General features: G+C 42.0%; 1 protein-coding gene across 3 annotated transcripts in view; it reads left to right on the forward strand.

Moving 5' to 3' along the window:
• Fto (FTO alpha-ketoglutarate dependent dioxygenase) overlaps nt 1–15,699 on the forward strand; it is a 356,383-nt gene that overhangs the window by 114,242 nt on the left and 226,442 nt on the right. For all 3 annotated transcript variants that reach the window (XM_031340849.1, XM_031340847.1, XM_031340848.1), the window contains one exon: nt 11,548–11,691. In XM_031340849.1, coding sequence (XP_031196709.1) covers nt 11,548–11,691 — 144 coding nt within the window. The remainder of the gene's footprint in view (nt 1–11,547; nt 11,692–15,699) is intronic.

Below are 15,699 nucleotides of genomic sequence, written 5' to 3' on the forward strand. Positions count from 1 at the left end.
AGAGAGAGAGAGAGAGAGAGAGAGAGAGAGAGAGAGGAGAGAGAGAGAGAAGCAAGGTGAGAGCTGAAGCGAGAGAATACAGAGACTTGGAAGGGAGTGGACTCTGATCAGAGTGGTGCAGGGAGGTGAAGAGCTAGCCTTGTGGCAGGTCACAGTGCTAGAACAGACCGTAGACATATTATTCCAGTATCAGTAGTTCAGTCCTGTTTTATTTTCTTCTTTGTTATGGTATAATTATTATGCATGTGGGTTGTTACATAATTATTTAAACCATACCATTTAGTCACTGCATTGAAGTTGCTGCTGTCCATCTCCAGAATGCTTTCATTACTCCATCCTAACTCACGAGTCTCTCTTCCTTCAGCCCCCAATAACCACTGTTCTACTGTCTGTCTGTATCAATTTTGGTAGACTGCCTCAGTTGTAAAAACAAAATTCCTAGGAGGTTACAGCTGGCCTTGTTCAACTGTTATCAGTCAGCCACAAAGGAATGTTTGCTGAGGTTGTCTTGCTTTAACAAGCAATTCCAGGAAGGAGAGACCACAGACCTGCACATTGTTCCCCCATGGCTGCATTCACTTCTCATCCTTAAGCCCCTCCTTCGCCTCTACAAAATGTTCCAGCTAGATTTTCTCCCCCTTGCAGACTCCTCCATTTTCTTTGGAGACAGCTTCCCCTTGCTGTGTGTGCTAATAAACTGCTTCATCTGTTGAGGTCAGACTATGGTCTCTTTCCTGTCTTTTGTCTATGACACACTGCACTCCAACATCTAACTGCTCTAGGTATCTTGTGTAAATAAAATCATAGATTTGTCCTTTTCATTCACTTTATTGAACATACTTCCTTAATAACTGTGTGTCAGAATATTTTTCAGAATTCCATTCCTTTTTATGTCTAAGCACTATTCACTTTAGTGTGTGTGTGTATGTAATACATAATTATATATGTACTATATATATATATACACACACACATATACATACATATAGTTTATAGCACTATCCTGGTTAGTTTTTGGCTCTTGTTTTGCTTTGTTTTTTATCATGGACCCTTAGGTGGTCTGCAACTTACTATGTAGATCAGGCTAGCCTCAGACATATAGAAATCTTCCTGCTTTTGCAGAGAGTGCTAAGATAAAGGTGTGTGCCACCATGCCCAGGTCCCTGGTTAGCTTTTATTGTCACCTTGACACAACCTAGAGTTGCCTGGAAAGGGGGACCCTCGATTGAGGATCTGCCTAGATCAGATCATATTGGCCTGTGGGTGTGAGTGGGGGGACTTTGGTTGATTGATAATTAATGTGGGGGACTACTTATCCTATCCCTAGGCAGATGGTCCTGTGTTGTATAAGAAAGCTTAACTAAGCTTAAATCAGACAGTGAGCCAGGCAGCAAGTAGCATTTTTCCGCACTCTCTCCTGTAGTTCCTACTTGAGTTCCTGCTCTGACTTCCTCTGTGGAGGACTTTGACCTGGAAGTATAAGCTGAAATAAATCCTTTCTCTGCCAAGCTGCTTCTGGTCATGGTGTATGTCACGCAACAGAAGCCATGTCACAATTTGCTTATTCAGCCCCTTACTGATAACTATTTAGGTCATTTCCTTCTTTGTTTTAAGAATACAACTCGCGCCGGGCAGTGGTGCATGCCTTTAATCCTAGCACTTGAGAGGCAAAGGCAGTTGGATTTCTGAGTTCGAGGCCAGACTGGTCTACAGAATGAGTTCCAGGACAGCCAGGGCTACACAGAGAAACCCTGTCTCAGAAAAAAAAAACAAAAAAGAATACGACTCTGATAGTTTTAAGTTTGTGCTTTTACTCTTCGGTGTCTGTTGTGTACGTAGAGGAGGAACTGGATCAAATAATAATTCTGTGTTGCTTGTTTGCTTCTTTTTGGGGAACTCCATTCTGTTTCCTACAACAACTGCATGTTCTTACATTTCCACCAGTCACGTTGCCTTCCAGACTTTGTTGTTGGACAGTAGCCTTCTAGTGTGTGGGAAATGGCACTGGTTTTATGCACTTTCTGGGTGAGCAGGTCATATCGAGCATTGTTTCCATGGTATTATCCGTTCAGGCATCCTCAGGGATGTCTGTACAGTCTTCAGCTCATGTTTAATTGGAATTTTATCAGATTGGACTAGTTTTCTCATAGCTGAGAAGGATTTACCTTGGCTCGCAGTTTTTGAGAGTGTATTTTTCAAGCAGAAAAAGGCAAGGCAGCAAGAGCCAGTGCCAACCAGGAAGCAGAACCAAGACAGGAAGGGAAGCCCGACTGTAAACATTAAGGCCCACCCAGAAGTGACCTACTTCCTCTAAGGAGGCTCCACCTCCCAAGGCTTCCACAGTCTTCTAAAACAGCACCACCAGATGGGGACCGAGTGTTTAGTTCATTCGAGTTCTTTATGTGTTCCAGGTATTTATCGAGTATTTTTAATTATTTATTCCAGTGTTGGATTTTTGTTTTTTGCTGTCTTGATGCAGTTAGAAAAGGAGAGGTGGACAAGTTGGAGTGGAGAGGTTTCTCTGACTGTGGTACTAATTAGATGATTTAATCTGTACTATTGATTGACATAATTTATACTAATTGGTTGTAGGACCTTGGGCAAGTTACCTGAATTCTTTGTGCCTCCATTTTTTTTCTTTTCATTCATAAAATGCTGCTAAGAACAGAACCCCCTCAGGACTGTGAGAACATAGCACCTGATAGATATTTTCAGTTTTTACTATATTATTCCAGTCACATAACTTAAAAGTCTCAAATATTCCTATAAGACATTTGTTAAAGAGAACTCTAGTTAATGTGCTCCTCACCTCACTGTATCCACTGGGGCTGGAGGGCCGGTCATTTTTCTCTTTCTCTGGCATGCTTAGGGATGCCTTAACATACTCTATGAAAATGGGATTGGCTGTTGTCCTGGTTTGCAAGCCGAGGGTTTTCTTTGTTCTATCTTCTGCCCCTCTGCCTGAGCACACACTCTCCTCAGTCCCCCCCCCAACCCCCCGTTTGAGATATGCTATCCTTTTGGTTACACTGGTACTCAGCCTCAGCAGTAATCAAGCCTAAGAAAATGCTGTTCAGCACATTGAATAATCCGTGCTCAAGTTATCTTTTAAATGTTTCAGCATTTCCTGTGTGAATGTGAACCTTGCCTTTTCTGTTTGCACAGTTTTCTCTGTACTTGGGACCAGTTAAAAGTCACACCCACTCTCTGCTACCTGTCTCTCTTCCACAAGGTCAGATTCATTTCTTCTGTCAGGTTCACGTTTTTGGAGTGACAGTCTTCCAGAAACATCTGATTTGCTCTAGTTAGGACTGGCAACCTTCTGTACCTGATGGCACTGTTCCTGTAACCTCACCTGCACCCTCTTACTTGTTTCCTGGCCTTGGTGGAACATGTTTTCCTAATACGTTAGTGTAAATGTTCTTAGGGTGTAATTACGTTTTTAAGTGTTACATTTGTTTCTTCACTGTGTGGGTCTGTATGCCTCCATGTGTCTGTCTCTGTGTGGTGTGGTATGCCAGTGTGTGTGTGTGTCTGTATGTGTGCCTCTGTGTGTGAATGTGGCATGCTGTGTATGTAGATGTCAGAACATCTTACAGGATGAGTTCTCCATATGATCCTGAGGTGAGCTAAGGTTGTCAGGCTTCACAACAGCTGTCCTCACCGAACCCTCTCCCTGACCCAGGATGTAATTACTTTATTTTAATGGTCTTCAGTTATTTTCTTTCTTCTTTGAATTGTGTATTTACTTTGGGTTTAGAAGTCATGGTAGGGAACAATTTTTCCATAATATTCTTAGGATACAAACACAAATATATTTTATTTTCTATTTATACTGATAGTTCTGGCTTTTTTCACCCTTTTGCTGGACCCACAGTGATAATTTTTTTCATCTGTCATATTTGCATTTTATAGACCCTTCATCTCTGAAGCACGTGTCCTTTAATTTTGAACATTTTCTTGAATTAACTTTGCTATTTCTTTCTCTTCTGTTATCTCTTCTTTAGAATTCATAGGAAGGTCATTGAGGCTTCTCTTCTGTTTACTTATTTTCAATAGTTCTGAGTAGTTTTTGTCTACTCTGAGACTTTCTTAACTTCCAGCTTACCAAGTTAGAAAAAGGACCGACATAAAAACATAGCGTAATGGATTACTCTTAAATCAAAATATACCCATTTATCTAGTACAAGAAATAAAACACAAGTTCTGGGTGGTGATAGTATTCATCTTTAATCTCAGCACTCAAGAGGCAGAGGCAGATGGATCTCTGTGAGTTGGAAGCAAGCCTAGTCTACAGAGTGAATTCTAGGACGGCAGGGGCTACACAGAGAAACATAGTCTCAAAAAAAGTCAAATGAAAACAAAACAAAGCACGTGCATCCCAGTAACACCCCCCCCTTTCTCTATAAGTGCTTCCTAACTTGTAAACATTTAGATAAGCAGGCTGGAGAGATGGCTCCGTGGTTAAGGGCATTGGCTGTTCTTCCAGAGGGCCTGAGTTTAATTCCCAGCAACCACATGGTGGCTCACAACCTTCTGTGGTCTGATGTCCTCTTCTGGTGTGTCTGAAGACAGCTACAGTGTACTCATATACATAAAAGTAAATATATCTTTAAAAAAAGAAAATTAGTTAGCAAACTCCTTCGAGCCACTTAATGTAATAGTGGTACTAAAACCAGGAATCCCACAGTACCAAACCAGTGATCAGTTCTTTTTCAGTTCCTGGCTTCTCTGAGCTCATGGTTTCTAAGCAACCTCCCCTGGCCCTTGTAGATGTCCTTTCAGAAGGATAAGTGTGTCTTTGTACCTTGGTAGGTCTTTGTCTGCATTTTGGATGGACAAATAATGACGTGGTTTTGTCCAGCCAGTCTGGTTCTGGTCTTCGGTGTTACTTACCACTTAGGGCTTCCTGGAAGTGTCCCCAGTGTTCGTTGTCCCTGCTCAGGTTGTCGAGTGCTCTGCAGCCTCTGCTGCTAACAGGCTTGGGTCTGGAGACCGTTGTGGGGGTGTCCCTCCTTTCTGTTCTTGCTTCCTGTTTTATTCAGGTAATGTAATTTGGAGCTTTAGCCAAGGAAGCCAAAAACAGGGTTTTTTCTTTTCTACTTTTCCCATGTCACCCCTACCTCAAGTCAACGAAATGTAATATAATGAGGTTTTCCTATGTATGAGAATATTTTAACTTTAAACTTTTTTCCCCCAAATGCTTAATCTGAAAGCTGACAGAACTAGGCATCATGCCGTAGGGCTTCAGGTTTTTCTGCAAAGAGTTTCAGTATTTTACCTGATATCGCAGAAAATTTACAGATTTTGTTACAGTTCTCTCTGTCAAGGGACTTCATTTGATTTTTCTCAAGTAATGGAGGGCTTCTTACCTTTTGTGACCTGGGACTGATTGGTTTTCTTCCTTGTTCAAACTTTTTGAAGTCTTTCATTTCTTCAGCCCATTCATCTTTGCTCAGTGACTGGGGAAGCAGTCAAGGAAGGCTGTTCTGAGTTGTAACATTGTGGCTTGGGGCCGTGCCCTCAGCTAGCCTTCCTCTCATAGGATATGGTCCTTTGGTGATGTTGCCTGCCACCTCTGGCATATGTGCTTCCCATGTGGCATTCCTTTGGGATTATCTGGAAATTGAACACCAAGTCTGAACACAGAGGCTGAAATGACATCCTGTGGGGATGGATCATTCTGGAAGCCAGGTCTGACCAGTGAGGAAGCCTTCAGTGTCTTGTCACTGCATTCCTTGTTATGCTTCACATACCCTCTGTGTCCCAGACTTCATCCACCTTTATAACCCCAACTCTTAGGAGTCCATATTGTTCATGTGACATTTTCTGCCCAGAACTGATTGTGTGCTTACACACCATGACATTATCCTTCTTGGATGTGAAGATGTGGAGGGAGGTTCCGCCCAGCTCTCCCCTTCTTTAATACTCTAGACCCTACATTGTCATAAGTTGGTCCTAGATACCAATGGTAGCATATACAATTCCTAACATACACAAGGTCCTGGGTTCGGTTCCAAGTATTTCTCCTCCCTCCAAAACATCCTTGACTTGAAGTAGAAGGTACCTCTAGGTATGAGTTCAAGGCAATTGTCAAAGTAACTACTTAGACAGGAGCATTATAATCTTTGCTGTTGAATGAGGGACTAGGGACTAGGAACTAAGTGCTAAGAAATGGGCCTACTTTTCAATTTGTAAAGATGACTGTAGACTTGCATATAAGGGAAAATATTGGCATATAGTATTAATTAAGTATATATTAATGATGCAATTTTTGTGTTATGTTTTGATTAGTACTTTAATCAATACCATCATACTGATGATTCTGGCTTTGTTTCTTGTATAACAGTGTGGTTGCATATAGCTTTAAAATATATACAAAATATTTGGCTTCATTTATCATTAAATGGAGTCATTTTTTCTCCAAAACTACTTTGGGTGGAGAAAAAAACAAACCAAATCAAAGTGGTGAAATTTTGGAGTGTTTTGGATAGTTGAACCTTGACCTTCAAACTTCTTTTCTTCTGAATTCTGTTAAATCCTTTTACTTCTTTAAGAGTGTGGTTCCTGGGAGATTAGCATATGCCAAGCAAATGGAGGCACTTAAAATCCTTCCAAGGGTACTGAGGCTGAAAGGCCAATCAGAACCATGCCTCTTCCTATTTCAAATAGCGCCAGGCAAGAGTAATATGTGGCAGTCACTGTAGATAGTTACAAGTTGACTTCCCCTGGAAAGTGAGCAGCACCATACATAAGCAATAAAAAATGTATCACACATACAACCTTCTTTCCTACATAGCCAAGGGGAAAGAATCCTCCAGCAAACAAAGGTGCTGGGTTTATGTTATGGAGGGACACCAGGGGAAGCACTGCTGTGTTATGGGGGGACACCAGGAAGCACTGCTGTGTCATGGGGGACACCAGGAAGCACTGCTGTGTCATGGGGGGACACCAGGAAGCACTGCTGGGTCATGGGGGGACACCAGGAAGCACTGCTGGGTCATGGGGGGACACCAGGAAGCACTGAGTACTATTGCTGCCTCTGGTTGTGGTTCAGGGCCTGATTGGTGCCACAAGAGGATGCCTGGATGAAAATGAGTGAGGAAGGTAGGCAACTGGCCTGTTATGTTAGCCTGCAGAACGTGTACACTCAGCAGCACACACAGCCCTACACAAGTGTGCTCTTTGCTGTTTGCCAGGTCTGTTAATATTTAGGGCACCTGGACAAAGCATGTTGCAACCTTGGGGTAGTAAAGATGTAAGCACATGCTTTCTTACATCAGTATTCTCTTGCTAAAGAGCTGGAGATAAACTGCTAAGGCCTTAATTACTTTATTAAGTTGGAGGTTGTTTGTTTAGGTAATTCTCCAATCCCAATAAGCCCGTACAAAGAACACACAGCTCAGTTATAATATTTATAAGCTGCAAGCCTAGATTGAGCAGAAATACCACACTACTCTATTCCCAAGCTCTGAAATCCCTTGCTATTTGCAGTTCCTCCAGGCCACGTGCTACTGCGCCATCTTCCTTCCACTTCGTTTTTCGTTCTTCTTTTTTTCCTTTATCTCCTTGTCTCCCTTCTTCCTTCCTCTCTCCCCCTCTCTAAAACTCCCAGTCCTACTTTTTCCTTCCACTGTCCAATCACAGGCTCTAGCCTTTATTTGAGCAGTTAGAATGGGGAGAAGGTTCACCTAAATCACCTGAGTATGTGATCCACTCCTGTCAGGACACCCTTTCTTGAGGGCACAGCATTAGCATCCCAGTCCACGGCGGTTGTTAGCCATGTTCTGCTATCAGGTGTTAGTCATATGATGTCATCATGATTTTGTTCGGGTTCAGTTTGGTCAGTATTTACTATTAACATCTCTGTTAAAGCACCAGTATCAGGAGTCTGTAAAAGGCCAGTAAGTGTTTTCTATAAATGATCAAATCGTAACTATTGTGGGAGTTGGTGGGAGTTGTGGTCTCAGTGTCACCTGGCCACCATGCCATGGTGTGAAAGAAGCCATGGGTGTGGGAATGACTGACAATGAGTGGGTTCAAGTTAAATGACTTAGGGACCTCTCTGTGAACCTGATATGCAGGCAGGGTCACTGTGTCCTAGCTGGAAAGCAGACCTTATAGACTGTGGAGTCCAGGAAGAAGTATCCCAGATGAGTGATATGAAATGGCTGTAGGGACTCTGGGTAGCAGAGGAGGTATGCCTTTGATAGTGGGCTGGCTACACATGCATGCTCTGGTAATTCAGGAATAGCTGAAATTGGGATTTTTAGAGTTTTGTTTTTAAAGATTTATTTGTTTTATTCTATGTGTATGGGTGTTTTGCCTAGTTATATGTATGTGTATGCCTGGTGCCCCTGGATCAGGAGAGGGTATCAAATCCCCTAGAGCTGGAGTTACAGACGGTTGTGAGCTGCCATGACGGTGCTAGGAATCAGCCTGGCCCTCTGGAAGAGCAGCTCTTGACCCCTGAGCCATCTCTCCAGCCCCCACAGAGTGCTGTTCATCAGTTGCTAACTGATTAGACTTGTTTAAAAATGCAGTACAGGTGAGGCTTGAGCACCTTTCCATTTTTCAGGCTCACTAGCTCTCCTTAGCAACTTCCAGTGTTCTCAAGTGTAGCCGCGCATTATGCATAACAAGAGGTGTCTCCAGAGGCATCCCACCTGCTGGCAGTGCTGTGCTGGTGCTGTGGTAGCCCTCCTGTTGCCCACAGTGACCGGTTCCTTCAGATCCTCCCAAAAGTTCAAAAACCCATAACTGGAAGTCAGTTGTGCCCCGAGAGTAAAGCTTTTTTCCTTTTTAATTACTATTTCTGTTTCAAAAGATAATATTTAAAAATGTTTTTTTAGATTAACCTAGGAAATGGCTTTGGACTTGGAATTACCTGGTGGTATTCTTAGAGAAATGAATTTAAAGTTACTCTTAACTCAGAAGGGCCCACGAAAACAAGTAGTGCATCTGGGCATGGCAGAGCCTGTATTCACAGCTTTTGGGAGACAGAGGCAGTAGAATTACTTTGCAGCAAGTTGTTTGTTTAAAACAAACGTGAGGTTCTATCTCGGGGGGCCCGGAACATGTATTGAGAAGAAGAACAAAGATGAAAAAGACTGAGATTCTGCTAATATGACCATAGATCTTCAGATTCAGATTTAGAGAACTGAAAAAAGTCAGGCGTGGCCTTAAGGCTATTTGCTAGCATTCTTCCCTGCAGAGACTTTTGATCTGTTCAGAGTAACGTGAATCAATAGTCATAACGGAAGTTCCTTTCTTTCCACCTCTCTCTACTTCATTCTGTCTTTCTCCCCCTTTCTCTACTTAGAACTCTTGTTAATGGTTGCTGTAGAAGAAGATAATCAGAATGTGGGGACTCTGAGGGCATACACTGTCTTTGTGGGCATACACTCTCTGTGTGGGCATACACTGGCTGCGATCGGGGCACCTTGGGGTTGTTAGGTGCTGTGTACTTGATTGAACTAATAATGTGTGCTCTTCTCTCTGTCTTTATGATATCCAACTTCACATCGTTTTGTCTTCAGTGGTCCCTCCAGTATCCCTGCCAATCTAATCGCTATTATGTTTAAGTCCCATTTTCTCTAGGAATTCTGTTTTGACCTTTATAGTCCTCGTTGAAGCATCTCTAAACCTCTTTAGTGTTTATTCTACTTTAGCAGCAATGTTGTATTTTTTAAATTTTATTTTTAAAACATGTTATATATATGAACCTGTGTGAGTTGCTGTGCATTACATGTGTTGCCTGCAGGAGCCTGTAGAGGCCAGAAGATGGCGTCAGATCCCCTGGAAGTGGAGTAATAGGCAGTTGTGCACCACTGTGTGGGTGCTGGGCACAAACCTGGGTCCTGTAAAAGAGCAGCAAGTGCTCTTAACCTCTGAACTTTCTCTCCAGCTCTGTTTGTTCTTTTAAAAACAAACAAATAGATGTTTGAGGTTTTTTTTTTTTTCCTTTCAAATTAACATTTTATTTTTCCACCAGCTAACACAGGGCTGACTGGGTTGTGGGAACTGAAAGCCATTCAATCCAAGTGTCCATCCATGGCCTCTGTCTCCCAGTCACCAGAGGTCTGAAGTCAAAATGCAGATCTTGCCCAGAGTGCAGACCAGTGGGTTAAAGAGTGATGGCATTTAAACTGGAAATGGTCTTCTCTTCTCTTCTCTTCTCTTCTCTTCTCTTCTCTTCTCTTCTCTTCTCTTCTCTTCTCTTCTCTTCTTTTCTTTTCCCCTCCGAAAATCCCCTATCCCATCTCCCCTGTCCCCTTGCTCACCAACCCACCCTCTCCCACTTACTTACTGGCCCTGGCATTCCCCTACACTCGGGCATAGAGCCTTCACAGGTCCAAGGGCCTCTCCTCCCACTGATGACCGACTAGGCCATCCTCTGCTACATATGCAGCTGGACCGATGAGTCCCACCATGTGTGCTCTTTGGTTGGTGGTTTAGTCCCGGGGAGCCCTGGGGGATTCATATTGTTGTTCATCCTAAGGGGCTGCAAATCTCTTCAGCCCTTGGGTCCTTTCTCTAGGTCCTTCATTGGAGACCCTGTGCTCAGTGCAATGGATGGCTGTGAACATCCACTTCTGTATTTGTCAGGCAGTGGCAGAGCCTCTCATCTTTTCCAATTCTTAGATTTGGTCACACTTCTAATATTAGCTTTGAGGCTGAGGCAGGTCTGTGTTATAAATGTTGACAAAGTAGCTTCTAGTCCCATTATATTTAGGATCTATGAAAGGACAATGTACTTAATCATTTAGTTTGTGTCACTAGAGTGATCTCTCTCTCTCTCTCTTCTCCCTCCTCTCCCTCCCTCCAAATGTGATAAATTTTCAATGTTAAGCTTCGGATGTTAGCTACTTTGCAGAGTTACTCTTATATTCCTAAAATAGGTTTTACCAGGTCATAAAACGTTCTTTTAATATGATGTTGGAGCTAGAGTCTATGTTATTAGACATTTAACATCGACTTTTAGATGTGAGATTGGTTTATGCACATGGGTGTTTTCTTTTTATGTTTTAATATGTATTATTTTACTAGAACAAATATGGGAATGTCTTTCTCCATGTTCTTAAAACAGTATGGAATGCCCACTAAAATGGCCTGTTCTTTATGTTTAGTAGGGAGTTCTTTGAGATTCTTTGGAGCTGTGTTCCCCTAAGAGAGGATCCTTTCATAGTTTCCTCTCTACCTTCTATGATTTCTTTAGCTTTCACTTTTCCCTGCATTATTGTGGTAATGCAATTCCCAAAATTCAGCTTTTCTAATTTTTTTTTTGTCTTGGAACTGAACAAAATAATGTTTTATTATTCTCTGAATCTGCTCTTTTTCAGCCTATTTAAGTTATTACTAAGTGGAAAAGATAAGTCTATGCTAAGAATGTTCTTAAGTGTCTTTTTAAAAATTATGGTACAAAAGGATGTACTTTATGCAACATCCATATTTTACTGAGATACCAGTAATTTTTAAGGTAATAGCTGGAATCTCAGGAATGTAGATGGAGTGTGTCTTTGCTGATCACTTCTCCTCTCTCAACAGGCTCCGAGGATGAAAGCGAGGATGAGTCCAGCTTCGAAGGCAGAGATCCTGATACGTGGCATGTTGGTTTTAAGATCTCATGGGACATTGAGACACCGGGCTTGACAATTCCTCTTCACCAGGGAGACTGCTATTTCATGCTGGGTAATGTCAGGAGACTCAGGGTGGCTGCTGTTTCACTTGTCAACTTAGGTCATGGGACGTGTGGGATTTTGAAATACTCTTTTGAATAATTTGTATTTATAATGACTTTTTCCCATGAACATGTAACTCCTTAATTTTTTTTTCATTTTTATTTATTTTATATGTTTGTAGAAGTTAGGCCTGGTTCTTCCTCCCAGCCCCATGCTCCCAGAAATAAAACTCAGACTCAAAGTATATTTGCAAATACCTTGGCCATATAGCTAGACTCTTCTCTGACTAGACTCAAAACTTAAAGTAACCCATTTACTTTAACCTATGTTCGGCCATGTGGCTAGTTGGTTACCTGTGCTCCAGTCAGTCTCCTCACATCTTCCTAGGTGGATCTTCCCATGTCAGGGTCTATCTGCCTCCCCAATGTCCCACCTTCTATTTCCTGCCTAAGCAGTGGGCCATAGGCTTTTTAATTGACAGGTGGTGCATCCATCCAATTCAGAAGATAGTCTCTGTGCATTCTTACATGTATGTCTGCACCACATGCATGTCTGGTACCCATAGAGGGCCAGAAGAAAGGGTTGGATCCTCTGGAACTGGAGCTACAAACAGTTGTGACCCTCCATGTGGGTGCTGGTAACTGAACTCAGGTCCTCTGCAGGAGCAGCAAGGCAGTGTCCTCTCAGGATCAGCTGGCGTGGCCACAGTATCTTTCTCTCTACTGGTGTTTGAGTGCTTTGGACAGTAGTGTTGATGGGTTTACAGCAAATGACACTGTGGAGTTCGGGGTGCTTTGATTTTTGCTGCTTTGCTTAGGAATTTCGGGTGTCACTTATTCTCAGCGTGTTTTCCACTCCAGAATGTACAAGCATGATTCTTTTGTCTTCTACTCCTGAAGCTTCTAAGGGTCTAGGGAGATGGCAAATGTGAGGACCTGGGCTGGCTCCGCAGAAAGAACCCATGAAAACAGGGCAGGCGTGGTGCTGTGTGTGCCAAGTCTTCCCAGTTCTAAGGAGGAGACAGGAGGCTCCATGGGGCTTGCTGCTCAGCGTTGCAAGCCAGTGAAGTCAGTCTCAAAACACGAAGTGAATACTGGAGGAAGTGTGCCAAGGTTGACCTCCAGTTTGCACACATACATGCTTGCACTCATGCTCTTATACACACTCATGCACAGGCACAACTCTTTGCAGTTTATTCTCTCCTTGGCTGGGTCTGCTGAGTGTTGCAGGTTTGTCTCATTCCTGTCTGCTTGCAGAGACCTAAGATCTGATGGCTTTTTAGTTAGGAAGAACCAGGGCTTGAGATCTGGTAAGGATTATTTTCCTGTAAAGTTTGGTGTCTGTAGAGTTTCTGTATTGCAGATACCAAGTGAGGTTCTGGGGAGATGCTGGAGAACAGTAAATCTTGCTCTTTGGCTCCTGGGACTTGGCAGTATGACATGGAACATTAGCAGCTCCTAGACTTCAGTTCGTTGTGTATCTGTGTCTAGGTCCTTGCTTAATCTCTTGCTAACTCTATATCTCATAAACTACTTCTAAGTCTTACTTTTTCCACTGCTGAAATAAGCTTAATTTTGAAGGAGATTTTATATCCCTATATACCTGGAAAACCAGTATCAGCTGTCCCAACTACAGGTATTATATAAATATAAATATAAATAAAATATAGAGAAACTAAAAGAATGTTAAGTACACACTACTTTTCTTTGCTGGGAGGTCTGAGTCTTGTTCTTTGTTTAAACAAGAGACCAACTGTTTTTATGAATACTATACAAATTATGTACACAGTGAATATATGCCAATAAAAATTTGTAGTAAGAAGGAAAGAAAAAATAACATTACTACTCCTAATATCAGACATAAACTTTTATCGTTTGACTAGTATAATGGATGTTAAAATAAGATGTCCTTGGTGAGATGAAAATAATTCACATTAGAAGAAGGCACAAGTGAGGCAGGCAGGCAGGCAGGCAGGCAGACAGACAGACACACTGGCAGCATTAACACTGAGGGAGTGTTAACTCTGCAGCAGGCCAGTCTGAGGCACTTCTCTTGGTGTTTACAAGTAGATTAGGAATAACCACGCGGCTTAGTGCCATTTCCTTTTGCAGCTTCAGCTCAGTGTCTTGCGTTATCTCATACAAACCTGTTTCACATAAGCAGCCTTAGACTCTAAGCCGCCTTCAGAGGGAGATGTCAGAGGTACAGCTCTGTCAGCCCATTCATACGTGGCCCCACAGAGACCAGAACGCCTGGGCCTCAGGCTCCAGGTAGGGCTATTTGCACTCTACCTCTGGTCCTGTCAACTGGCTCTCAGTATGCTGAAACCTCTGGAATACCATCGTTGTTAAGGTCATCCCTTCTCTTTATCCCCCAGTTTGATTTCAGGATCCAAAGTTGTATTCTGAAGTCTCTATTCCTGTTATTGAATGTCATTTGATATTTGGCTTGAATCCAAATAAAGCTTGGGATACTTTGTTCGTAGTAGTAATTTGCATATGTGGAGGCCAGAAGAGCCAGGATGGTACCTTTTCAAATAGCTTGCTGTTTATCTGTATATGAAACCAGTGGATTTGCATTGTAAAAGCTCAGCTATCTTTTGTGCATTTAATAACATTCTCCATGATTTCTTCTGATTAAAAAGCAAAGTATGGAGGCAGGGAAGATAACTCAGTGGTCAAGAATGTATACTCCATTTACAAAGAAAAGGATTCCTAGCAGCCCTGTTGGCCTGTTTATGATCACCTATAACTACAGGGAATTTGATACTCTCTTCTGTTCTCTGTTGGCACCTGCACTCATATCTATATACTCATATACAAACACACATCCATAATTTAAAAAGCAGCATGTGTTCATTCTAGAGAAAAATTCTGTAGAGTATAAAAGGTAAGAACATAAAAACAAGTTTCCTATGTGACTAATATATTCTTGACCAGTCTCATCTCATAATGCATATCTGGAATGGTAGTAATATTAATAACAAACACATTTATTAGGAATGAATGACAAGTGAAGCATTCTGTTAATTTGCTTGTAGTCCCAAAAGGCAATTTTTTGCTATTGTTAAAAAAAGAGGCCTAGTTAGCTCATCTGTGGTTACACAGCTAGTAAGAGTCAGAGGAGTTAGAACCTGACATTTGAGCCTACTCAGGTTTCAGCATTCCTACATCTGGACCTTTCTCTGACCCCAGGTAACCCTGTGTTGTCAGCCCGCCCCCTCCACCCCTCCTCCAAGGACTGGCCCGGCTCTGCAAGGGAAGCCAAGATAACTGTATTCTGTTTTGATTTGCTTTGTTTTTCGGTTTTAAAGGGGTTTTTTTTGTTGTTGTTTGTTTTGTTTTGTTTTTAAATAACTGGATAAATGTTGAAAGCACTTAATTAGGCACATTATTAAGACACTGAATTGATTACATTATCCTTCTGATGTAGTCGTTACAAGGAAAGTATGTGTTTGAACATTCGGTGAGTCTCTGGGTGCTGTAAGTGATAAACTCAAAACATTCATGCTGTTCTTAGAAGCCAACACCCAGCATATGGAAATCTAGCTCCTAATTCTATGTCCTGCCTTCAGACATAGATGACCTTATTGGTTTCCACGGTCCTGCCTCAGTCATAGCAAGTGTACCCTAAAGTGTGCATTTAGAACATATTTTTATGAAGATGCCATATTTGGTATCTAAAATGAATTTTGAATACTCCTATTATAAACTAAAATAAACTCCTATTTTTAAAAAACATCTCATAATTAAAAACATGTATATAAAAGCAACTGCTGTGTAGCTTTGCCCTTTCACATTAGCTTTTTAAAGTCCCAATAAGGAACCCCATGACCGTGCGTATGCTGATAACTGAAGCCTGAACTTCACAGCACTTCCAAAAAGGAAACAGTTTAGCTCAATTTATAATAATATATTGGTCTGCAGAGGAAGTACAGACTGAACCCCACTGTCTCAAGTGAATACTCCAGGGGTGTCTGATGGGGAATGTGTCGGGTGCCTGTAATAAATCCACTGCC

Source organism: Mastomys coucha, unplaced genomic scaffold (genome assembly GCF_008632895.1).
Source record: "Mastomys coucha isolate ucsf_1 unplaced genomic scaffold, UCSF_Mcou_1 pScaffold22, whole genome shotgun sequence".
Lineage (NCBI taxonomy): Eukaryota > Metazoa > Chordata > Mammalia > Rodentia > Muridae > Mastomys > Mastomys coucha.